The sequence below is a fragment of the Schistocerca serialis genome, chromosome 3 (genome assembly GCF_023864345.2).
Source record: "Schistocerca serialis cubense isolate TAMUIC-IGC-003099 chromosome 3, iqSchSeri2.2, whole genome shotgun sequence".
Lineage (NCBI taxonomy): Eukaryota > Metazoa > Arthropoda > Insecta > Orthoptera > Acrididae > Schistocerca > Schistocerca serialis.
The window spans coordinates 441,279,906-441,306,641 of record NC_064640.1 but is presented as its reverse complement, the minus strand read 5'-3'; the positions used below and the strand labels follow the sequence as shown (position 1 = coordinate 441,306,641).

The 26,736-nt window shown below is 38.8% G+C and overlaps 1 protein-coding gene across 2 annotated transcripts in view; it reads right to left on the bottom strand.

The window, feature by feature from the left end:
- Positions 1-26,736, bottom strand: part of LOC126470335 (alpha-1,3-mannosyl-glycoprotein 2-beta-N-acetylglucosaminyltransferase) — a 92,279-nt gene that overhangs the window by 39,048 nt on the left and 26,495 nt on the right. For both annotated transcript variants that reach the window (XM_050098123.1, XM_050098122.1), the window contains exons 7-10: positions 8,540-8,768; positions 8,311-8,415; positions 8,073-8,163; positions 2,057-2,227 (exon numbers count right to left, since the gene is read on the bottom strand). In XM_050098123.1, the coding sequence (XP_049954080.1) occupies positions 2,057-2,227; positions 8,073-8,163; positions 8,311-8,415; positions 8,540-8,768 (596 nt within the window). The remainder of the gene's footprint in view (positions 1-2,056; positions 2,228-8,072; positions 8,164-8,310; positions 8,416-8,539; positions 8,769-26,736) is intronic.

The following is a 26,736-nucleotide window of genomic DNA, read 5'->3' as shown; positions in this document are numbered from 1 at the left end:
AAAACTCTCAAAACTTTTTGACATATTAGGAGAATAATTAGCTATATATGTACCCGAATATCTTCTATTTTATGCTAATGTTATTTGTTTAAAAAAAAAATCCTCACCAATTTCATCAGAAGTGGGCGTTACGTAAGCATTTCTATATACAACAAAATTACTTTCTCTGAACAGATTATCTACTAAGCTGTATGCAAAGAAACAAATCTGCAGTAAGTAGCTAAACTGGACAACTAACAAGAACAAATTTGACAGCCTGCTGGCACGATATGCAGCTGAGCATAAAATGCTCAATTTCAGTGGCAGCTTCACAAGACCTGGATCCTTCCCTCCACCAACAGCTTCTTTGAACTATACAGATTGTCCTGGCCTCAGTCTCCAGTAACTCACTGTCCCACACACTCCACCCAAGAGTTCCCCCTTTCTCCGCTCCACTACCTGCTCCCAATTGACATCCTCATGTCACCTTCAGCGGGTGCCTCTCCCCACCAGCTCTGACACCCATGCATCACATGCCTTGCCCGTGCACATACCTCCCTCTCCCCACCCCCAACCACACACCCACCCCAAAACCTTCAGCACGCAAACCTGCTGCCTCCCTCCAAACCACTATCCACCCACCCCCACCTACCTCCCACCTTTCTCCTCTACCCATCCCACTTGACACAACCCCCACCCCAACCTAGTCCACTTGCCAGACTGCAGCACTGGCATTGTGCATCCAGCCAGTGGCATGTAAAAGTATTGGCACACACACCATCCGTAATGCATGACATTCATTTATTAGTAGCAAAGATGATAGCCTTTATTCTTTCAACTTAGAGAGTGAGATGCCTGATTTTATTACAACTACAGAGCTTATTGTTTGCAAGACTGCAGACCAGATCTTTGGGATTTAAATCTGTACGGTAAGGCAGAAGTAGGTAGGGAACAACTTTCTTGCAAAATTTTGCCAGTGGAAAAAACAGCAGTGATTAAAATTTCTTTTGTATTTGTGGGGATCCACAGCCTCCAGATGTTTAATAAACATAAATGTGGTCTGTTGTACGGTATAATGTGATTTTTATTCATTACAGCCTACTATGGAATATGTTTATGTTTGTTAAACAGCAGTGGGCTGGTGCTACTTCAGTATAATGGCTTTCCTTGCTTCTATGTATCTTTAATTTTTTCTCTCTCTATTTCTACATGATAATCTGTTTTCCTGTTATAGCAATTGAGAAGTGAACAAAAAATGAAACTGTGCATTCATAACAATGAAATGTTGACCAGCACTATTGTTAGCCAACACTCTTCGACACAGTCACTTTGCAATATTCACAGTGCAGTTCTTATGAATCCACAGTTAGTCTGAATGAATCACTGACCACTTTAATTCTAATATGTTAAGTTTTCATAAAAAGTCTACTGCAGAATGGTCTTTCGGCTGGTACATTCTCCCATCTGCACATAATGACTTAGTTATTGTGGAAACTTTTAGAAGCAAATCCCGTAGATGAAACAGCTTTTTCTCAGTCGTGAGGGGGGGGGGGGGGGGGGGGAGGGGGGGGGGGAGCTGTGAGTTTTTTTGCAACTGTGGTATTTTGTATTGCAAAAATTGCTGTTTAATAACACATTTACCTATATCATCACTGAAATATTTATTGTGTGCAGTTTACTTATTCTACTTTACAGCAAATACTTGAATGCTGCGCCACTCAGTGTCACGTCCCACCTTCTGTAATTTGCACACCACTGACTTCCTTCAATTTTGTTTATCAACATTTGCTTGCACCTTCTGTTGCCTTCTCTGCTGCCACTATCACCAATACCTCATTCTCATTGTCATTAATGAATGACGTTAACAGAAAGTTGTCATGGCTTCCCACAAAGCTGTTTTCCAAAATCAAAATTTATGCTCTCACTGCAAGATAACAAGTGCTACTTTGAATTGGAATGCAATTGTACCTCATCACATGATCAAGTTAATTCTTGCAACAGCCAGATGTCCACTTTGCCTTGCCGAGTAACACAAACCAGATAAATACATCATATATGGTGAAAATAAGTCACTCACTCTAAAATCATCCATTAATCCGAGTAATTTTGCTGTCCTCTTGTAACTATCCTTCGTGTAATATGGTATTCGTACTGGTCCATCATGTACTATGGGCCCATTCTTTAGTTCTTGATAAGTTACAACTGGGCTGCCATACACTTCCTTTACAAACTGGACATCATAATTATCCTGTAAAAAATATTAATATACGGAAGTGCCTCACAATATAGCCATAAAAAAGTAACAAAGTAATATAACCACCAGAAACGTGAAACTTATAATACAATGTATTTTAGTGCAACAAAACAGTTATTAAACTTCCTAAAACGACATGTGTAATCAGAGGAGAACACCATAAGGGGATGCAGAGAGCACCATAATCTTTGGCTTTCAAGACTCAAAAGAACAGACAGCTGTTGACTCAGAGATAACAAGTAAATAAATACCAAATAATTTATTTTGATTTTTATTTAACTTTACCAAAGCAACAACAGAAACTATGGGAACAGAAAATGAACACATGAAGTATTACTGAGTAAAGGCAGGTTTTAAATACCTGCTTAAAAGTAGCACCCAATACAATGCAGAGGTACTCTTCTCACCAAACAAAATATCGAAATCATCTCTGCACTCTCACTCACTCTCTCTCTCTCTCTCTCTCTCTCTCTCTCTCTCTCTCTCAAGAGACTCACTCATACTGACTATAAAGTGGCAAGCTGATGGACAATGAAGTTCCTAATGTGACTAAACTAAACGTTGTTATTAACAAAACTGGCAAAAGAAAAGAATATACACAATGGTTTTCTGAATATCATTAGATATGAACTTGCTAGGTCAAAAACTAATCGTAATCCTCATACAAAAAACCTTGGTTTTAAAAATAGTTTCACACATTGTTCCACTTGGTTACAACATGCCTACATTGCATCTCAACAAGACTAGGGCTTCAGCTGCTTATATCATGCCTGGAAATGAGGAATATCCTACCCAGAGCCCTTCCTGCCAAATCCCCCCTCCCACCCAAAGTGGTAGTCCACCATCCACCCAATCTGCACAGTATCCTAGACCATATGATCTCTCATGTTTCCAAGTCATGAGTGATTAAGGGTGGGCAACCAGACCGGTTGGAGTTCAGGCAGTGAGTACATGTAACAACTGGCACCATCTGAAGAGAACCACTGTCACATGTGTCATGCCACTGTGGAAGTCCCAGGCAAGACCTGTCCAATAAATCCACCCAGTACATCTTCTCCAATCCTGTTACAGGCCCATGCTATCAGAAGTAAGTCCACCCGAGCAAAAAGTCATGTCATACAATAGCTCTGCTGTAATTTCTGCATAGCATTTTATGTGGGAGCGACCACCAATCAGCTGTCCACCCATACGAATGGTCACCACAAAACTGTGACCAAGAGAAGTGTCGACTATCAAGTGTTACACACAAATGCTGGCTTTCTATGGCTGCTTCACAACCTGTGCTATATGGAAAATACAAGATTCTCTGCAGCCAGAATGAGCTCACAGGAGCTATATTCTTATCCCAGTACCTTCTGCCCCCCCCCCCCTCTCTCTCTCTCCCCACCCCCCTCCCTCCCTCCCTCCCTCCTACTCCTCACCTCCTTTCTCCCTTCGCCCACTCCACTCAACACAACCGCTCCACCTCAACTTTTGGTGAATTATTCAGAGAATTGCTATTCCTTGAATTATTTATATGTAACCTAGGACAACTGATTACCATTATATTTGTTTTTGCAAACTATGGACTGAAACTTAAAAAAATATTTCTCATTACTATAAAAAAGACATTCATTACTTGGAATCCATAGAAAGAACTGATGTTCATTTTCCTTTGACTGCTTATATCCTGAGGAATCAATCATAACCTCTATGAACTCCATTCTTGTCACATCCTTCATGAACTCCTCCACTGCTCAGAAGTTTTATCTTTCAGATCAGTAATTTCATACAGTTACATTTTTGCCAATTTTCAGGCAAACATATTTCTTAAAATCTATTCAACTTCCACCTATTATTTAAGAAAGTAAATTAAATGTACTTGTTCTAGTTAAATTCAAAACTGATTCTAAATTGTTTTGAATCACAATTTAAAAATCTAAACAGGTCAGATGAAACAAAAACTAAGATTTTCTTGAAAATCGAAATTCTTCCAAGCTTATACTTTTAGAATGAAAAGTGAAACTTTCAAGACATGAAGTGCTTCTGGCTGATGAGGGCTTATGCTTTATGAAATGTTAAAGGTAAATTATGCCAATCTACACTATACATGTTTCATGTTGTTTTCAGTGCATACAGCAATGTAATTGTGAGAAAATATGTTCTTTAGCTCAATGTACAAATCAACGTATTAACTCAAGAAGGGTTTACTAATGTTTTCTACAAGGTAAGGACAAGAGGAGAAGATTAGTCAGTTGCAATGTACAAGATCTTTAATATTGTTTGGAAGTCACAGAAAGCACTCATACGTTTGGCAAAAGGTTGTACCACAATCAAGACAACCCTCATGATGCCACGACAAAGACTGGCAGATCTTTCTCACATGACATACTGAGGTGCGACAAACTGACAGATCTCTGTACACAATATACACACTTTTTTTTTTATAACATACTGAAATCGAGGAGCTCCATATGCCAAGGTTGCCCAGACTGTTCTACTAAATAAATGCACAATTAATTCCATGAGGAATATACAAAGTACCCTGGGGAATTTTAAGTGTCATTTAGCAAAAAGAGATGAAACCAGTAAGCAGGGTCCAACAATATGATGACTGATTGTCACACCACCTTCTGAATTGCAACAGTCTACAGAACTGCTCTAGGAAACTTTTAGTTATTTATGAAACATCTAGATGCACCATTGAGCTACCTGTCAGACAAGAAGAAACAGTTAATAGTTTGTGGAGATTTCAATGTAGATTTTTTAAAAGATATGTACAGGAATGATGAACTAGAATCATTGTTTGGGTGTTTCAATCTCATTTCAGTAGTCAATTTTCCAACTTGTATGCAGCAAGATAGCTGGACACTGATTGTTACCATTTTTATATGCAGTGCTCAGGCAGAAACAATTAATGTGTACGCAATTGTTAATAGATTATCTGATCATGATGCACAATTGATGGAAATAAACAATATGATACCTTATAGCCCTGAGGCAGGTTCATACAAAGCACGGAGGCTTATTAATGAAAACACGATGCAATATTTTAAAAGTATGTTTAAAGAAGTGGTAGGGGATAAGGTATACACAGAAAGAGACTGATTCAATAGTAAATGTGTGTCAACAGTTGAAAGCTGCTTTCCTAAAAAGTTATCCATAAGATCCATAAAAACAAAACACAAAAACAAAATAAAAAGAAAAAAGACAGCAGTAGTTCACTAAGGGAATTTAAATCTCATTTAAGAGGAAAAGGGAGATTTATATAAAGGCTAGAGTATGTCAACATCTGGTATCATTTGCATACTACATAAAAATACTGTAGTATTTTAAGGAAGGTCATTAAAACGTCCAGATGTATCTACATCCTGACAGAAATAAATAAACCAGATAATAAGATTAAAACTATATGGGATACTGTGAAACAGGGGAAAGAACAGCCTGTCAGTGTACAAGATACTGTAACAATTAAAGTAAATGACAATGTTGTGACTGATAATTCAAAAGCTGCAAGTATTTTTAACAACCACTTCCTATATGTAGCAGCAAAAATAGAATTAAATGGTTCAGCTGAAGAAGCAATAGAATACATTAATGTCAGTCAACAAAACTTTAAGCGACTATTCATAGCACCAAAATTCCTCACTGAAATTAATAGAATTACAAAATTCTAAAAAAACAAAAGCTCACGTGTTGATGATGGACTTTCAAACAGAATTATGAAAATGTGTTCCAACTTAATAAGTAATGTCCTTAGTGATATATGTAATGCATCACTGGCACAGGGAATTTTTCCAGACACATTAAAATACACAACTGTTAAACCTCTTCATAGGGAAGATGGTACAGCAAACTTAGATAATTATTCTCCAGTTTACTTACTAACAGCCAGGCGGGATAGCCACGTGGTCTTAGGCGCCTTGTTATGGTCCATGGGGCTCCCCCCCTTGGAGGTTTGAGTCCTCCCTCGGGAATGGGTGCATGTGTTGTCCATAGCGTAAGTTAGTTTAAGTTAGAATAAGTAGTGCCTAGGCTTAGGGACCGATGACCTCTGCAGTTTGGTCCAATAAGACCTTACCACCAATTTCCAATTTCCTTACTAACATCTTTTTTCCAAAACATTCAAAAAAGTAATGAACTTCAGAGTAGTCTCATACTTAAGTATAAACAATTTACTTAACATATTACAGTTTGGATTCCAGAAGGGTTTCTCAACTGAGAATACTATTTATACATTCACTCATAAAACAGTACAAGCCTTAAGTAACAAAATATCCCCATTTGGTATTCTTTGTACTCTTTCCAAGGAATTTTCTCTCTGGGAAAAACTGAAGTTTTACAGAATTGATGGTTTTACGCACAGTTAGCTGAATCACACTTAACAAATAAAACAAAAATAAAGCTGAATAATTCAAAAAATGCTGGCAGTGGAGAAAATTTTTATGACCAGGGAGAAATCAAAGGAATTCCCAAAGTGCTCAATTTTGGGTCCATTCCCATTCTTTATATGTGTGAAAGTCCTTCCACTTAACATTCATCAAATGGAATGATACTAGTGGTATAATAAATCGCATTAGAGAGAAAGCAACAGAAGACATTTTTAATGATGTTTCCCAAAAAATTATTAACTGGTTCTCTGAACATGGACTTTCCCTAACTTTCAAAAGAACACACTATATTCAGTTCTGTACAACAAGTAGCCATACAACAATTGATGTTGCACATGAATAGGAGTCAGTAAATCATGAAGAGTGCTCCCAAATTTTTGGGTGTTCATACTGATGAAAACTTTAACTGAAAGAAGCATAGTACTGAGCTTCTCAAACAATAAGTTCAGCTACTTTTGCTCTTTGTATAACTGCTAGCCTCCGAAAGAAATGAATTAAGCTCCTGAAATATTTTTGCATATTTCCACTCGATAGTGTATTATGGAATAATTTTCTGGTGTAAGTCACGACTCAGGACGAAAGTACTGATTGCACAAAAGCGAGCAATAAGACTAATATGTGGTGTTTACCCATGGATGTCGTGTAGACACCTCTACAAGGAGTTAGGCATTTTAACTCCGCCATCACAATACATATATTTACTAATGAAATGTGTCATAAATAATCCATCACAATTTGACAAGATCAGTGATATCCATACCTACAGCACTAGAGGGAAAAATAACGTTTATAATTCAACATCAACGCTATGTGAGGCTCAGAAAGGAGTTCAATGTGCAGAATAAAAACTTTTTATCATTTGCCCAATACCATAAAATGTCTAACAGGTAGCAAAGCAAATTTTAAATCTAAGTAAACATCACTTCTGCTGGACATCTATTCCACTGTTCCACCAATGATTTTCTATTTAAACACTGGTAGTCAGAAAAGATTGGTAGGTAGGTAGGTAGGACAGGTAGGAAGACAGAGAGAGAGAGAGAGAGAGAGAGAGAGAGAGAGAGAGAGAGTGACCAAAAATAAGTAATGTGTTCATTAATGTTAATACTAATCATGCACACATATCCTGTAAACTGACTCATTCCACATAATTTCAAGTCAAAGAATCATCCAAATGGTCTATGAAACATGTAACTAACTGATTCATTTTACATGTCAGTTCAGGACAACAGCAGGTGTTTTTGAATACTGATATGCTTTTTGCAGGTTCATGTGTATATATAACTGGATTTTTTTTTCAGTCTTGACAGAGTCACACTCATTGGGATTTCACCATTAAATATTCTAGGGCACTATTTTCCCTAAGGAGTGAAGTACGTTACCTGCAGTTTACACATTTTGTTATGCCATACAGTACATATTTTGCTAAGATCTAGTGTCAGGGAAATAGTAATATTGGTGAAATATCTTACCTTTAAGAGGTAGTTCAAATTCATCTTAGTAAAAGGCACAAACTTTTCATTAAGTTTAATGTATTTCAAATGTTTTTCATAGAAGTGGCCACTGAAAAATAATAACACAGAAAAATAATAATATTAATTGCTCATGTTGTAAGTGTAACACTACAGTAAAACTAAATTTTTCAGAAAAAAGAAATAGAACACACTTTTGAGATAACCCAAACAGAAGCATATAATTATTACAACATACTTGCTAACTCCAACTTTGCCAAATGTCCTCGTTCGAGATATTTCTGGCCGAATACAGGCCCTATTTCTTCGCTGATCAGGTTGCCTGACCCAGTCATCCCAGTAACTGAAAAATTAAATAGTTCAAACTCCATTACAATTTCAAAACCTAAATCAAATCATAGTTGTCATTTCTTAAATGTGTTTGTCTCAGATAGCTTGCAAAGATGAATAGAGGAAAAAGAACTTACGACAGTGGCCATTTTGGAGCCAGTTCTTTCCACAGTTCTTTGGTCAACATCCATCCCAGACCTGGGAAGAAGTCTGTACGGTACAAGAGATCAGGGGCAGATTCATTTACAAGACCAGCCTTTCCATTATCATTCCAGGCTGACACACACCACAAGGTAGGATCCATGTGCAAAAGTGAGTAAGTACCCAAGAAATACTCAAAAAAATCTGGAGCAACATCGAGATCATCTGCAATACAAAGTGCATATGTTAAAGTAAAAGCTATGGACAATTCTCAATGTATTTTTTCATAAAACTACATTTTTTATAAAAAACTAATACCATGTTTAACACCACTTTGTAAATGTATCCTGACACAGAAGTTATCCACAGAAGTTACCAAGAAACTAAAATACAAAGATAAAAAAGAACGCAAGCATCCTTATGTCTATGGAGTGTTCCTCAAACCATTCTGAAATCAAATAATGCAGAAATAATAGGGTAGTGCACTATCTTACTGTAGGTACAGACTGGCTGCAGGGTTTCATAGGTGAATAAATGGACGCACATTATGAGTCTGTAGGCTCCTTCGCCATTCACCAATAGAAGACTATGACATTTATCAAAGGTCCCTTAATCATCCCGTGTAAACATCCTCCACATGAGAATACTTTCATCCTCCGCCTGAATGATTCTCTGTTTGCAAGCTGGGTGATTCACCTCATGTAATTTTCAACATACCCATACTCTGTGCCAATATGAAATATGAGTTATCAAAATAACTGATTTTTCCCATGCTTCTAATATTCAATGGCAGTAGTCCTGCACACAAATACTAATTTTTCTGCTCTTTTGTATGCAGCAAGAAGGGATGCACATGTAGGACAGTGGTTTCTGTATCCCCTTGCAAGTTCTAGGTGGTATGGTTGCTCAACCACTTTTTGCTGTCCAGTGAATTGTTATTTGGTGCACTGTATCCCACCTATCCATAGTTAAAATTTGTGATGGTCAATAGCACAACATTACAAACACATTAGTGTCTATGATAGCTGATCAGGATGCAGTGGTTTACCTGAATTAGGGTACTCTGTGGTCAACCTTGACAGGGAAGCATGTGAAAAACCCTGTGACAGCATGAAGCCTGAAAAGCATGAAGTAAGGAAGATTATGGGTTAAAATCTTATTTGCAGTGAGGGCAGAGCAAGGACAAGGATGTGGCAGGAAACTGATCTTGTCTTTCTCATGGACCCACGCCCAAATTTGTCTTAAATTAGAGAAATCACAATTAACCAAAACCTACATTGCCAGACTGCAATTTGAACCCCATTCCTCATTAAAGGGATTCCAATGTATTAATCCTGAACTACCTTACTTGGTATGATCTCAGCAGTGACTACAATCTCTGACAATATCCCACTCACAAATTATACTGAACTATTTCATATGTTGCAGTGACAAAAGTTCTCTCTTTCCAACACAACAGTTGTCGCTAAGTCAGTTACTTGTAACTGTAACTGGAGGAATAGACTGGAAAGTTAGAATTTCTGGTATTTCTTTCCTCAAATAACCATGGCAAAATTAATGGAAAAGAAGATTGTACAGGTTCCTATCATCCAAAAATGAAGAAGAGCATGGAACATAAATCACACTTGCTCCCCAATTGAATGAAAAACTTTTTCCACTTCTTTTTCTCTAAGGAAGTTAATCAGTAATCACTTATAGTGATTATAAGGCCAATCTGTCATGCTAACGAATGTGCTTAGCTCAAACATTCTTTCAGCTGTCCCACTCACTTAGCTGTTGTAAGAATGAATCCAATTGACGTACAACATAGAATATAATGTCTTTTTTAATGTTAACTAGTTTATCTACGTGATGGAATATGAGGATCTGGTTACAAAGTGTTTTATTTATTAAAGCAAAATGCATCAACAATCCTCAGGTGCTCCTTAGAATCATAACATACTATTACTTAGGTCGTTGAGCATTTCAAAGCCTGTTACCACAATTCCTAAATTTCTAAAAAACTACTTTAAAATATTACTTTGTCAAAATAAAAGTGAAACTGCTCACATTATTAAGAAAATATTTGTGATCTGCGGCTTTCCCAGCTACATGCTTCTTCCATGGTTCTAGGTATACTGCCAGATCCAATCACCCAAAATTCATGACATTTTGGCAGACAACTGTTCCACCCTCATCAGGTGGTGCTGATGGAATGAAATGTCTTGTGCAGGCTCAAAGTATTTATACCTGCCAGTCCAGAGTTTAGGTCTCGCGGGCACTGTGCCATGCTTGGTGTGGGGCTGTGTGCAGCTGCAACAGTGGCTCCCATCCATTGTTCATTCGGAAACCAGTGTCTTTGTTGATTAAATAATCAGTCACATGAATTTCAATTGCCTCTTAGAAAATGAAGTCCCACCATTTATCAGAGGTAGCTAGCACTTTTGTTTACTGTTAATTCATTTTATATCCATTTTAAATGTAGTATTCTGCTATTGCACACTTTTGGGCTGAAGCAAGCAGGTGCGGCACTCACATCCTATACATCGATCTTCAGTTGCATGGATTATTTGTGCAATATCTTCCCCAACGTCTTTTCCATTCCCACAGAACCTGGCACATCCCTGTTATTCTGAGACCAAGGTCATATTTCTCTGTTCCTAATAAAGCTTGTGTTTTGGCTGGCGGGCAGAAAACTGGCATTTTATTTTGTCAAAAACTGGCAGACTAATGTGTAAACACCACATAATAACAGTTTTCCACCTGCCAGTCAAAACATGAGCTTTATTAGGGACAGCGAAAGATGATCTGGGTCTCCAAAAAAAGCATGGGTGTACCAAGTTTTGTGGGAATGAGGCTAAAACTTACATTGGGCAAACAATCTGCACGACTGAAGATCGACCTATAGTACACGAGTGCCACATCCATACACTGCAGCCCAATAAGTCTGCAATAGCAGAACACTGCACTGAAAATGCACATAAAACACATTACAAGTAAATGAAAGCCCTGGCTACTATCAATCAATTTTGAGACTGTATTTTCAAAGAGTCTGCAGCTCATGGTCTCGCGGTAGCAATCTCGCTTCCTGAGCATGTGGTCTTGGGTTCAATTCACGGTGTGGTCAGGGATTTTCACCTGCCCCGAGATGGCTGGGTGTTGTGTCATCTTCATCATCATCATTCATCCCCATTATGGTTGGAGGAAGGCAACGGCAAACCACGTCCATTAGGACCTTGCCTAGTACGGGGGTGTGGGTCTCCCACATAATTCCCCTACGCTCTGTCATTAAGCATGGGACTTCATTTGCATTTTTCCATTTTCAAAGAGGCAATTGAAATTATAATGACTGACAATTTAATCAGTAGGGACATGGAGCTAATACTAAGCACCATGAAAGCAAAAAGTGACACCTGGACGCAAGATGCACAGAGATGGTGCGTGGATGGCAACTGATGCTCTCCCCTCCACCATCGTAGCTGCATGCACCCCCCACAATCAGGGCCGGCAGGGCCTGACTTCTGGATTAGCAGGTATAAATACCGCAAGCTCGCAGAAGACATTTCATTCCATCACCACCACCCGATGGTGGAAGGACAGCTGTCTGCCAAATTATCATGGACTTTCGACAGTTGGATTTGGCAGTACATCCGAGAACCATGGAAGCAAGAAAATACTTGTCATGCCATATTACTGCACAATGGTTTTTGCTTGTGTTCTATGTCCTTACAGTGCAAGAAGTTTCATCAAAATGAATCAGTGCGTGTGTGCGCATGTGCGCGTGCATGCACAAGATTCATACTCTTGGATGTCAACGACTGTTAATAAAACATATCTGCTAAATACCCAATTTGCAGTGTAAGTAACATTGCTTTTGTGTCAGATGTAGTGCCTGACATTTTCTGGTAATGCTAGAAAATGTCTGCAGTGAACAGATCTTCCACTGTCACAGAGTCTACTAATTTTGATTAAACTTGCAAGGTGTGAAGACAAAGTTCAGGGTAAAAAGAAAAACAAACAGTTCCATAGTAATGAAACCATTTCAACCCAATATACTTTAAATGCGCAGCACAAAGTACTCATTCTGAAGAGTGGCAGCTTTGTTTTTATACTCTTTTAATGTCCCAAAACTTAAATATGTATACTGTTTTCCAATTATTGAGTGATGTTCACAGCAAACATGTCAAAGAAGTACTACATAAACTGCTGCAAAGATTTTCTTCCATTGTTGTTTCCAGAGCTCATATACAACAGTGTGCAAAATTTAAGGACAAAAGTAACTTTTGCATGATGCATCACTGCCAGGCTTTATGAAACATGGACCATTATACGAAGAACTGCTGCAGTATGATACAGAAAGTAACTGAAAGAAATACACAATGAGGCAAACAGAAATAATGCTTTTATTGAGAGTCAATATTTACACTGACGTCACCAAAATTCACGATGGTCTCCTGGATATAACAAAAGGCGCAACATGGCTCATAATAAGACATGTGATCACCACGGGTGGCAGTGCATGCTCTGCAATGTGCTTCCATACGCCACCAAGGATGGTAGAGAGTTCTTGTGGCAGGGCATTCCATTCCTCCGCATTAGTGCACATGGAGGTGCCACAATGCATCTCCCTAGTGCATCCCACATGTGCTCGATGGGATTTAAGTTGGGGGAACAGGCAGGCCACTCCACTCGCCAAATATCCCCTTGTTCCAAGAACTACTCCATGTTCAATGCAGGTAAGTAATACTGCATCTACCCTGAGATGCCAAAGAAACTGGAATAGGCATGCATATTCAAATACAGTGATATGTATACAGGCAGAATATGGCACTGCGGTGACAATGCCTATATAAGACAACAAGTGTCTGGCACGGTTGTTAGATCAGTTACTGCTGCTACAATGGTAGCTTATCAAGATTTAAGTGAGTTTGAACACGGTGTTATAGCCAGCACACAAGCAATGGGACACAGCACCTCTGAGGTAGTGATGAAGTGAGTATTTTTGTGTACGATCCTTTCACAAGTGTACCGTGAATATCAGGAATCCAGTAAAACATCAAATCTCTGACACTGTTGCAGCTAGAAAAAGATCCTGCAAGAATGGGAGCAATGACAACTGCAAAGAATAGTTCAACGTGACAGAAGTGCAACCCTTGCACAAATTGCTGCAGATTTCAATGCTGGGTCATCAACAAGTGTCAGCGTGCGAACCATTCAACAAAACATCATCCATATGGGCTTTCGTAGCTGAAGGCCCACTCATGTACCCTTGATGACTGCATGACACAAAACTTTGCTTCTCGCCTGGGCTCGTCAGCATCGACATTGGACTGTTGATCACTGGAAATAAGTTTCCTGGTCGTATGACTCTTGTTTCAAATTGTATCAAGTTGATGGACATGTATGGGTATGGAGACAACTTCATGAATCCATGGATCCTGCGTGTTAGCAGGGGAATGTTCAAGCTGGTGAAGGCTCCGTAATAGTGTGGGGTGTGTGCAGTTTGGAGTGATATGCGATCCCTGATAGATCTAGATACAACTCTGACAAGTATCGTGTATGATCACCTGCATCCATTCACGTCCATTGCGCATTCCAACGGACTTGAGAAACTCCATCAGGACAATGCGACACCCCACACATCCAGAATTCCTACAGAGTGGCTCCAGGAACACACTTCCGAGTTTAAACCCTTCTGCTGGCCACCAAACTCCCCAGACATGAACATTATTGAGCGTATCTGGGATGCCTTGCAACATGCTGTTCAGAAGAGATCTCCACCCCTTGTACTCTTACGGATTTATGGACAGCCCTGCAAGATTCATGGTGTCAGTTCCCTCCAGCACTACTTCAGACATTAGTTGAGTCCATGCCACACCTAGTTGCAGCACTTCTGCATGCTCGTAGAGTCCCTACATGATATTAAGCACGTGTACCAGTTTCTTTGGCTCTTCGGTGTATATAAATGAACTCGGGGTCAAATGCTCTACTGAAAAGACTCATATGGGAAAGGAGTACAGTGTCACAATCACATTGACAGTTGAGAGGACCATGTTCAAATATTTAAATGTCAGCATGTCCATATAACATTATTCCTCCATACACCCTAACACTTTGGCCACCAAAATCATCTTGTTCGACAACATTCTTGGGTGCCCTGCATGTTCCCACCTCTTGCCATATGAAGGTACACCAAGATTCACTATCTGGGCTTAATCTGCTCTCATCTGAGATGAAGATGTGACTACTCCTCATTGGTCCAGTCTCTATGCTCCTGGCATCATTCAAACAGTGCTGCTGATGTACGGGTGTAATTGAACACTATGATACTGGTTGTCGGGTACAGAGATCACCCCCATGCACTCACTATGTCACTGGGGAGCATGAGATTGCATGGCCTGCAGCCTTATTAAATGTGTTTCCAATTGCATCCACTGTTTGTTGTGGGTCCCTTCTTGCCTGCTGCACTATGTAGCAGTCGTCTGCTGCTGTAGTTGACCATGGTCGACCACCTCCTTTCCTGTGAGCAGTAATACCTCGGGTTCAGAATGCTCCACATGCATGTGAAACAATGCTGAAACCAATACCAAATTCCCGTCTACACACATTACACTTTATCCTTCTTCCAGTTTTCCAATAATACTTCCCCATGTGAAGGTATCCAAACGTTGTCTCGAGGCCATGTCGTGAGGAACACCACCACAGTGCACTGTGACTGCTTGCTGACTGACAAATACTGCCTTTTCCTGCTCCTTCTACTGCCCCATGTTGTGGGGCCACTCCCGTAATCCAGCTTTCTGTGCACGAATTGGACACCTCTGGCAACAAACTCCTCTACTTTCAATCTTTTCCACAGAGTAGTTAATATGTTATGGTACTTTATCGATCCCATCCTTCAGTTTTACAGAGCATTGTGTTATTGTTCGACTGTTATAAGAGGCATTCAAATGAATATAAGATGATGGATAAAAAGTAAGTAAACTGTTTATTATTTCAAAAGTAATTGCCATATCTGTTAATACATTTGCTCCACTGTGAGACAAGATGGTCAATTCCTTCATGGAAAAATGTTTGTGGTTGCCTATGGAACCATTATTGTACCCAGGTGTGGCAGGTTCGTCAAATGTGTGGGCCTGCCCACATGGTGCCAAGGTGGTATAGAGTACGCTGCAGAAGTTTGGCTGGGAAGCCCTTACACATTCTCCATGCAGTCCTGATCTCTCCCCATGCAATTCCCATACTTTTGGAGCCCCCCAAGAAGACATTCATGGCAGCCGATTTGCTTCAGATGTTGATTCATTATAATTGTCACCCAAATACAGCGATTTTCACAGAATTAAGTATTTTGTTATGTTGACAATGTATTTTATGTTTTTAGCTTTTGGTTAAACTATGTAGCAACGAGACTAATATTTGTTAGACAACACAAAAAACTGCATATTCCTTGAGGAATAAGTTTTCTCTCAACATAAACTTTTGTCATGCCTATGTGACCCAAGCTGCCTGCCTTTCAGAACCAAGACAGTTCTGTCCAGTTAAAGCCACTAACAGGAGATGCCTTCAACCATGCTGGAGCATGGGGAGGAGGGAATAATGTTTGGTCATTGGAGAGTTCTGGAGAGCAAAACACAGTCACTTGATTCTCTTGTAATCCAGACCTTGACTAGAGCAGAAATCTCTCTTGGGAGGCAGAGCCTCTGGCTCTGCACTCTGTGAACTGCCTATTCCCATAATCAGGCCCCAATCTGAGACTGGCAGCCACCCTGTAACTTCCACTCCCCAGGATGAGCCCTCTCTGTATACCATCATTTCGAATAAATCCAAATATTTCTAGGTAGCTCTTTTACTTTTATACACCTTTCCAATGCTGACATCAACCCCACTCCACATCCTACACAAATGCAAACATAATGACATCAATCATGTCAACCAGCATGCATTTCGAAAACCTCGATCGGGTGAAACCCAACTTGCACTTTTGTCACATGAATTCTTGAAAGCCATGGATCAATGCAGTCAAGTAGATGCAGTATTTCTCTATTTCTGAAAATCTATTGACTTGGTAACACATCTATGCTTATTATAAAATGCATGACTGTGTGGGCTATCAAACTAAATCTGTGATTGGACTGAAGATTTCTTGGTAGGGAGGACACAGCATGTTAACATGGATGGTGATTCACTGACTAACTAACGCGTGCGTGTATGTCAGGGAAGTACATTTAGATCCTCGCTGTTCCTGTTGTAGATTAATGACCTTGTGGACAATGTTAATAGTAACCTCAGACTTTTCACAGATGATGCATTTATCTACAATGAAGTAGTGTTTGAAAAAAGTCTCACAAATATTCAGTAGGATCTAGTAAGAATTCAAAGAGATGCAACGACTAGCAACTTTCTTTAAACATCCAGACGTGTAAAACTGTGCACTTCACAACTGAAAAAATGTAGTATCCTTTGACTACAGTATTAATGAATCACAACTGGATTCTGATTGTAGGTGTACAAAATGGAGCTACCACATAGGCTCATGAGGCCATTGTGGTCTAGTGGGTAGCCGGCACGGTAGCTCAGCGAGTTCGGTCAGAGGGTTTAGCTAGTAATAAACTGAGTGAACGGATCAATGAACAACATGAACTAGTGTCATCGGACGTCTGCCACGAACAAATTCAATGAACAATATAGACGAAATAAGATAAAAAAAGGGTTGAACACTAGACTCTAGCTCTGGAGGTCCCAGGTTCAATACCAGATAAAAGCAATTAATTTTCCTCGTTCCAGTTTCTCCAGGACAACCCCAGGTCCACTCAGCCTGCCATTACATGAGTACTGCAGATTTTTCTTGGGAGTAAAAGACGGTCTCAGCAATGGGCCTGCCCTCCTTACCTTACATTACATTTATCTTTTCCATGGATCCCTTGGAGAGAAGTCTCTGCGATATGGAAAGAGTCAAAGGTTTTTTTCTTTTTTTCCTCAGATATATGGATATTGTTCAATTCTAATGCAGACAGAGTTATGAGCTATAATCATTGTGAAGATATTCATCGATGGAGTAGAAGGAGTTGGCCACCAGGAAGTTCTTTAATTCACTCTGAAACCAATCTTTATCACTTACAAGACCTTTGATATGCTTTGATAAGTTATTGACTATATGAGTACCCATGTATTTGACTCGTTTTTGTACTAATGTTAAGCTTTTATAGTCCTTATACAGATTGTTTTTGGATCTGGTATTATAATCATGTTTTGCATTTTTTGTTGTAAAAACAGACATGTTGGAAATGACAAAAGACATCAATGAGTATATTTACTGAGAAGTAGTAGTTAGAATACCAGTTCTTTTAAAGAGGTCTCTGCATGATGATCTAGGACTGACACCAAATGTAATTCTAATGACTCGTTTCTGAGTTTTGAAAATGTTCTCTTTGTGAGATGAGTTTCCCCAAAAGATGATTCCATAACTCACTAGTGAAAGGAAGTAGGCTGAATAAAATAACTTCTTCATTTTAAATCACCTATTTGTGCTATCATGCGTACTGTAAATGTTGCTCAACTATGGCGTTTCATTAAGTCTAGAGTGTGAGTTTTCCAATTTAGGTTGTGGTCAATTTGTAGCCTTAAAAATTTGACACTGTCTACAGCTTTAATTTCATTGTTTGAATACATTATACTTATAGGGCCAGGTATTCTTTGTGAGGTACTAAACTATATGTATTGGGTCTTGTCAAAATTCAGTGACAATCCATTTGCTGTGAAACACCCATTGATACAGATATTTCATTAGCTGATTGCTCAGTGAGCTCACAGGTACTGTTTTTTATACCAATACTTGTATCATCTGCAAATAAGACAAAATTTGCATTTTGTGACACTGCATATGGAAGGTCATTAATATATAATAGGAACAATAGGAATAGGAATAGGTGGAGATTTCAATTTACCAGATATAGACTGGGACACTCAGATGTTTAGGACGGGTGGTAGGGACAGAGCATCGAGTGACATTATACTGAGTGCACTATCCGAAAATTACCTCGAGCAATTAAACAGAGAACCGACTCGTGGAGATAACATCTTGGACCTTTGGACCTACTGATAACAAACAGACCCGAACTTTTCGACTCTGTAAGTACAGAACAGGGAATCAGTGATCATAAGGCCGTTGCAGCATCCCTGAATATGGAAGTTAATAGGAATATAAAAAAAGGGAGGAAGGTTTATCTGTTTAGCAAGAGTAATAGAAGGCAGATTTCAGACTACCTAACAAATCAAAACGAAAATTTCTGTTCCGACACTGACAATGTTGAGTGTTTATGGAAAAAGTTCAAGGCAATCGTAAAATGCGTTTTAGACAGGTACGTGCCGAGTAAAACTGTGAGGGACGGGAAAAATCCACCGTGGTACAACAACAAAGTTAGGAAACTACTGCGAAAGCAAAGAGAGCTCCACTCCAAGTTTAAACGCAGCCAAAACCTCTCAGACAAACAGAAGCTAAACGATGTCAAAGTTAGCGTAAGGAGGGCTATGCGTGAAGCGTTCATTGAATTCGAAAGTAAAATTCTATGTACCGACTTGACAGAAAATCCTAGGAAGTTCTAGTCTTACGTTACATCAGTAAGTGGCTCGAAACAGCATATCCAGACACTACGGGATGATGATGGCATTGAAACAGAGGATGACACGCGTAAAGCTGAAATACTAAACACCTTTTTCCAAAGCTGTTTCACAGAGGAAGACCGCACTGCAGTTCCTTCTCTAAATCCTCGCACAAACGAAAAAATGGCTGACATCGAAATAAGTGTCCAAGGAATAGAAAAGCAACTGGAATCACTCAATAGAGGAAAGTCCACTGGACCTGACGGGATACCAATTCGATTCTACACTGAGTACGCGAAAGAACTTGCCCCCCTTCTAACAGCCGTGTACCGCAAGTCTCTAGAGGAACGGAGGGTTCCAAATGATTGAAAAAGAGCACAGATAGTCCCAGTCTTCAAGAAGGGTCGTCGAGCAGATGCGCAAAACTATAGACCTATATCTCTTACGTCGATCTCTTGTAGAATTTTAGAACATGTTTTTTGCTCGCGTATCATGTCATTTCTGGAAACCCAGAATCTACTATGTAGGAATCAACATGGATTCCGGAAACAGCAATCGTGTGAGACCCAACTCGCCTTATTTGTTCATGAGACCCAGAAAATATTAGATACAGGCTCCCAGGTAGATGCTATTTTTCTTGACTTCCGGAAGGCGTTCGATACAGTTCCGCACTGTCGCCTGATAAACAAAGTAAGAGCCTACGGAATATCAGACCAGCTGTGTGGCTGGATTGAAGAGTTTTTAGCAAACAGAACACAGCATGTTGTTATCAATGGAGAGACGTCTACAGACGTTAAAGTAACCTCTGGCGTGCCACAGGGGAGTGTTATGGGACCATTGCTTTTCACAATATATATAAATGACCTAGTAGATAGTGTCGGAAGTTCCATGCGGCTTTTCGCGGATGATGCTGTAGTATACAGAGAAGTTGCTGCATTAGAAAATTGTAGCGAAATACAGGAAGATCTGCAGCGGATAGGCACTTGGTGCAGGGAGTGGCAACTGACCCTTAACATAGACAAATGTAATGTATTGCGAATACATAGAAAGAAGGATCCTTTATTGTATGATTATATGATAGCGGGACAAACACTGGTAGCAGTTACTTCTGTAAAATATCTGGGAGTGTGCGTACGGAACGATTTGAAGTGGAATGATCATATAAAATTAATTGTTGGTAAGGCGGGTACCAGGTTGAGATTCATTGGGAGAGTGCTTACAAAATGTAGTCCATCAACAAAGGAGGTGGCTTACAAAACACTCGTTCGACATATACTTGAGTATTGCTCATCAGTGTGGGATCCGTACCAGGTCGGGTTGACGGAGTAGATAGAGAAGATCCAAAGAAGAGCGGCGCGTTTTGTCACCGGGTTATTTGGTAACCGTGATAGCGTTACGGAGATGTTTAATAAACTCAAGTGGCTGACTCTGCAAGAGAGGCGCTCTGCATCGCGGTGTAGCTTGCTCGCCAGGTTTCGAGAGGGTGCGTTTCTGGATGAGGTATCGAATATATTGCTTCCCCCTACTTATACCTCCCGAGGAGATCACGAATGTAAAATTAGAGAGATTAGAGCGCGCACGGAGGCTTTCAGACAGTCGTTCTTCCCGCGAACCATACGCGACTGGAACAGGAAAGGGAGGTAATGACAGTGGCACGTAAAGTGCCCTCCGCCACACACCGTTGGGTGGCTTGCGGAGTATCGATGTAGATGTAGATGTAGAACAACATGGGACCTGGAATAGAGCCCTAGGGGCACCCCTTGTCCATATTTTGAATGACTATTGTTATGTGGTAAGCCTGACACACACACACACACACACACACACACACACACACAGAACCATGAGCCTGCTACTCTTGTTATCCCATAATATTTTAACTTTTGTATAAGGATATCATGCTTAACACAATCAAAAGCTTTAACCAGATCACAGAATATTCCAAGTGTAATAACTTTTGATTTATTGATTCTAATATATCATCTGTAAAAGTGAATATAGCTTGATCAGTTGACAGTCCTTTCCAAAATCCAAACTGATTGCAAATGAGAATATTTTTCTGTACTAAGTGTTTATAAAGTCTATTGTACATAACCCTTTCAAGCATTTTTGAAAATATTGCCAATAATGAAATGGGAAAGAAGTTTTCCACTGATGATTTGTCTCCTTTTTTGTGTAATGGTTTGACAATAGCATATTGAGACCTAGTTAGAAAAGTACCACAGTGGAGGGATTCATTACATAAGTAATTCAATCTGTCATAAAGTTCTGAGGAGCAACATTTAATTATGGTAGTGCTGATTTCATCATAACCACTGGAACATTTGTTTTTAAGAGAGCTAATAATATTAGAAATCTCTTTCGGTGAGGTAGGTTATAGTTGAATTTTGTCAAACTTCTGCGGAAATGCATTTTCTAAATATTTTAAGCTGTCTGCTAAGGAACTATGCAAACCTAAGCTGTCTGCTACTGAAAGGAAAAAGTTGTTGAAAGTGTCTGCAATTTTTGAGGCATCTCTAATCAACTCATTATTTACATTTAACATAATTTCCTCATTTGCCTGATTAGTTTTTCCTGTTTCACTTTTTGCTATGTTCCATATAGTTTTTATCTTGTTATTACAGGCATTTATTTTTTCTTGAAAATAAATACATTTTGAGGTTCTGATTACTTTGTTTAGAATTTTACAATATAATTTGTAATGTGACTTAGCTCTGTAGTCATCATTTTCCCTTGACATTAAGTACAGTCTTCTCTTTGTTTTGCAAGATACTTTTATTCCATTTGTAAGCCAAGGTTTTGAAACATTTAATCTATTTGCTATGATTACTTTCTTAGGGCAGCAGTTTTCAAATGACTATTTTGCATTTATCCCGGGTGAATTGTATACATCTTTCCAGTTTGTATTCTTCAAACAGCTTTTTATACCTTCAATTCCTGTTTCATTTATTATTCGTATAATTTCCCACTTCCTGTTATTAGTTGAATCAGATCCCACTATATTAAATGTAAGCAACTGGGCATCATGATCTGAAAGGTCATTAAATATTGGATTTATACTACGATTTGCTAATGTGGTAGTATCTATGAAAATGTTATCAATAGCAGTGCTGCTGGTACCCATAACCCTGGTTGGGAATTGTACTAAGGGAATCAGATTATAAGAAGTGGTAAGATACTAGTATGGATCTTCAGTAACTATCCTCCAGAAAATTTAAATTTAAATTCCTTCCTAGTGCCACAGAAAAGGTTATATTGTGGGTAAAGTAGGTAGCAGACTATGGTTTATTGGTAGAATACTAGGGAAATGCAGTCAGTCTACAGAAGAGGTTACTTACAAATCACTACTACTAGAATACTGCTGAACTGTATGTCACCTGTACCAAATAGGGCTAACAGACGATACTGACTGCATACAGAGAAGGGTAGCATGAATGGTCCCAGGTTTGTTTGACCTGTGGCAGTGAGACACAGAAATACTGAAGAAACTGAACTGATGTACACTGGAAGACACACACAAACTATCCAGAGCAAGTCTATTTACAATGTTTCAGGAACAATCTTTCAGTGATGAATTGAGGAATATACTACGACCCCTTACATATCACTCCCATACGGATCACAATGACAAGATTGGATTAATTACAGAACACATGGAGCCATTCAAACAGTCATCTTCTTGTACTCCCTATGTGAATGGGATGGGAAGAAGCCCTAATAACTGGTACAATGGAAAGAATCATCTGCAACACGCTTCACAGTGTGTTTGCAAAGTTTTAAGTGTAGATGTAGGTGTAGGGATTTCATAAAACTATTACACAAAAATATTTCTGTAAACACACTAGAAACAGATTGTACTACTACTACTATCATCATTTCACCCTACTTTGGGTATGTTAAATCAGTTTTTAATGTTCTGTGCCTTTCAATTATCCCACTATTGGTTCATTCTTTCTGATTTTGCTTTCCTTTCTTTTTCAGTGATTTGAATTGTTTGTTTGGTTTTCATTTTGACTTGGAACTTCTCTTTCTTGCTTGCCTTTTTTTCTGCCCCCTTTTCCTCCACAAGCATATTTTCTGTAATTTGTAGTTCTCCAAGTCGTCCTCCATTTCCTTACACCAATTATTTTTTTTTTTGTGTAAGTAGACAACTTTTCTTTTTTTAATCTATTTGAGTTCATTCTGAAGATGTGTCTATAAAAATCAATTCTCCTTTTCCTCACTACGGCTGAAAATTTTTTGGTACTTTGGTAAAGGGTTTCATACTTGATTTCAATCAGTTCGTTGTTGTGGAACCTGGGGCCAAGGATTTTTTTTAAATATCTTCCTTTCTTTGATTTCTGACATTTCAACTAGGCCATGGATTGTGTCTGACTATGTTTCGGCTGCATACAGGGCTTCCGGTTTGATTACTGTGTTGTATTGTCTTATTTTTGCATTCCATGACAGGGACTTTTTGTTATATGTGTTTTTGGTGAGTTGAAAGGCCAGTTCGAATTTACTTCTTCTAGATTCATTGCCTTTTTCTCATAGGCATTCCAGCTGATCCATTCTCCAAGATATTTGAATTCTTTGATGATTTCAATTTTTTGTTCTCCCACTTTAAAATGTTTTGGTGGTTTTTTTTATGTTTGTCGTTATCTTGGTCTTTTCAAATTAGATTATGAGACACCTATTTGTTCAGCTTGTTTTTTGTAGTTTGAGGGTCTGTTCTTTGGCTTCTTCCCAGGTCTTGGCTAATTACGGCCATCATCTGCAAAGGCTAGATAATTGACTTTGATGCTTTTGTTTTTTGTTCCTAGTCAGATTCCATTATGGATCTTCATGTTCCACTCTCTGATTACTTTTAAACGGCACAGTTAAGTAGCAGTGGAGAGAGTCCATCTCCTTGTCATACAACAATTTTAACCACAAAAGGGTTGGAGACTTTTCACAGGAATCTGACTTTGAAGTATGTGTTTGTTATGTGTTTCTCTGATTAAAATTGAGATTTTGTTGTCTAGGTTTATTTGTTTTATTAAAGAGATGAGAGATTCCCAGTCTACTGATTCGTATGCTTTCTGAAAGTCAATTAAAGTGATAACATATGATTTTGCTCTTGCTTTTTGGTAGGGCATAAGGTCTTTAAGGTTTAGGATTTCTTCTGGGCAGGATTTCCCTTTCCTGAAACCTGCTTGGTATTCTCCAAGTTGATGGACTAACTGCAGTTCTGCCCTGTTTAGTAGGACTTTAGAGAATATCTTGTATGTTACATCTAGGAATGAGATCCCTCTGTAGTTGTTGGGATCTGTTTTGGACCCTTTCTTATGGAATGGGTGGATGAGAGCTGTCTTCCATTCATATGGGATTCTTTCATTTGCCCAGATTTCTTCAAAGATGTTTCAGAGAGAGTCTATGGCATTTTTGTTGACATTTCATTTCAATAAAGTTCAGCTGTGATTTGGTTTCCTCCCAAGGCTTTACAGTTTTTAGGATTTGAGATGACTGACTGTAGTTTCTCAGTGGAGGGTGGTTCAGATTTAGGACTGGTTATTGTTGAGATCCATTTTTTCTATGGGTTCTTTAGAGTTAAGAAGGTTTCTCAAATACTCTGCCAATATTTTGCAAATATCCCTGTTGTTGTGAGCAGTATTTCCATTTTTGTTTTGGAGCTGTAGAGTAAGTGAACTGTATTTGGTTTTTTTTTTTTGCTTTTTTTTTAAAAAAGCAAGTTCTTTGTGTTGTTTTTGGTGAAGTCATCATTGACCTGAAAGAGGAGGTGGTCTTATTGGGCTTCTTTTATTCTTTTGATTTTTTCATCACTAATTTTATATTCAAGTTTTGTCTGTTCTGTTCACTCTTCTGTGACTTTCACTGTTGCCATGCTTTTCTTCTTAGTTCAAGCAGTCTATCACATTCTTCTGTCCACCAGGCATTGTTTCCGACTTTGATTATGGGCGCTAATTGTTTGGCTCTACTTATTAGGCTTTCTTCCATTTCATCCCAGTTTTGACTTTGTGTGTCTTTAGTTGTGAGGGGAAACTCGTTGGAGTGTTATCTTTTCTGGATCATATTTTCTTCTTTTGGGGTAACTGGTTGCCTTTTTCCTTTTAGGGATGATTTTGAGTTTTATTTTAGAAAGGTAATGATCAGGATCTAGAGTGGCTGCTCTAAGGATTTTGAAATTTCGTATTTCTTTATGGAAATTCAGTTTGATTGTCATGTGATCAAGTTGGAATTCATCTACGTGTGGGTTTGGTGAGACCCGTGTTCCTTGTTTTCAAGGTAGCTTTTTAAAGGCTGTAGATTTCAGAATCATGTTGTGTGCTTGGCATAATTCTATCAGTCTGATGTCATTTTGGTTGGTTCTGTTATGTGTTGGGTAGTCTCCAGAAATTTGTTTGCATTTCTTCTCCTTCCCTACCTAGGTGCTGAAGCATCCCAAAAGTAGGGCATTGTGTTTTTCTGGGATTTTCTGCAAATCATCACTGAACTGGTCCCAAAAACATTCCACCTTTCATTTGTCTTTTCGACTGTCATATTTATGGGGCATGTGCATTCACGATGGTATATACTTATTAGCAGACTTGAAGGTAAGTTGGAGAGTCTTTTGGATTGAGATTCAAAGTTGATAATGGAGTCCAAAATATTTTTGTCTATTATGAAGTCAGTTCCAAGATGCAGTCTGTTTTTCATAATTTGTTTTGCCTACCTTTACTTTGTATATTCTGAAGCCTCCAGAATAAAAACTGTTTTCATCTACAAATCTGGTTTTTTGTACTGCTGTTATGAGAATTTTGTGCTCTTGAGGGTGTCTGTAAGGTGTTTTAATTTTCTAGTTTTTAGAAGAGAATTTGTATTGAAAGTAGCTATGTAACTTGGTTTCCTATACTTAATCTTGCTTGATATTCCAAGACACTCCAAATAGCCTCTCAAATTCTGCAGGCTCCACAGAATCCAACTGTCAACTCGCACACTTTGTTTCACATCACACTCTTCAATGATTGGTAATATTATGTGTGGAGTGACTCCTATTGTTAGAACAACTGGTTTAAAACCATGGTTGTTAGCCCTGGAGATTTTTCTCAGCCCCCCCCCCCCCCAACCTTGGGGACAGATGCTGACCAAAGTCTGTCAAATCTGGGGACAGCCATCTTTGGATTTTGATTTTTGTGTTTGTCCATGGGTTGTATTTTATTTCCCACCAGCCATGTATATCTGGAGAGCCTTACCCTATCCATCACCTAGGGATGCACCCGGTATGAGAACAGATTGTACTAATAAAATGTTTTTCCTCTAATTGTGTCAGAGTGCTTTTACAAAAGAGATTTCAATGATTCTATTGTGCATCTTTGACATGTTTTCTGTGATTGCTTTCATAGAAAGAAAAACTACATACATATATAACAGTTTAAGTGATATGCTGATAAATGGGGAGAAAAATGGGATGGGGAGCTGTGAATATTTGTAGTAGGTGTACTTGCAGCTGTACATATAAATGTCATTAAAGTATCTTTTAGACTTATTTGTTACACAAGTAATAATTTAGAAGTTTTTTGATAATAGTTATAAAAGTAGGCAACAGTCAAAGTAAAAGAATGTTCTGACTGTGAACGCACCAGAAGATGAACCACAGGGT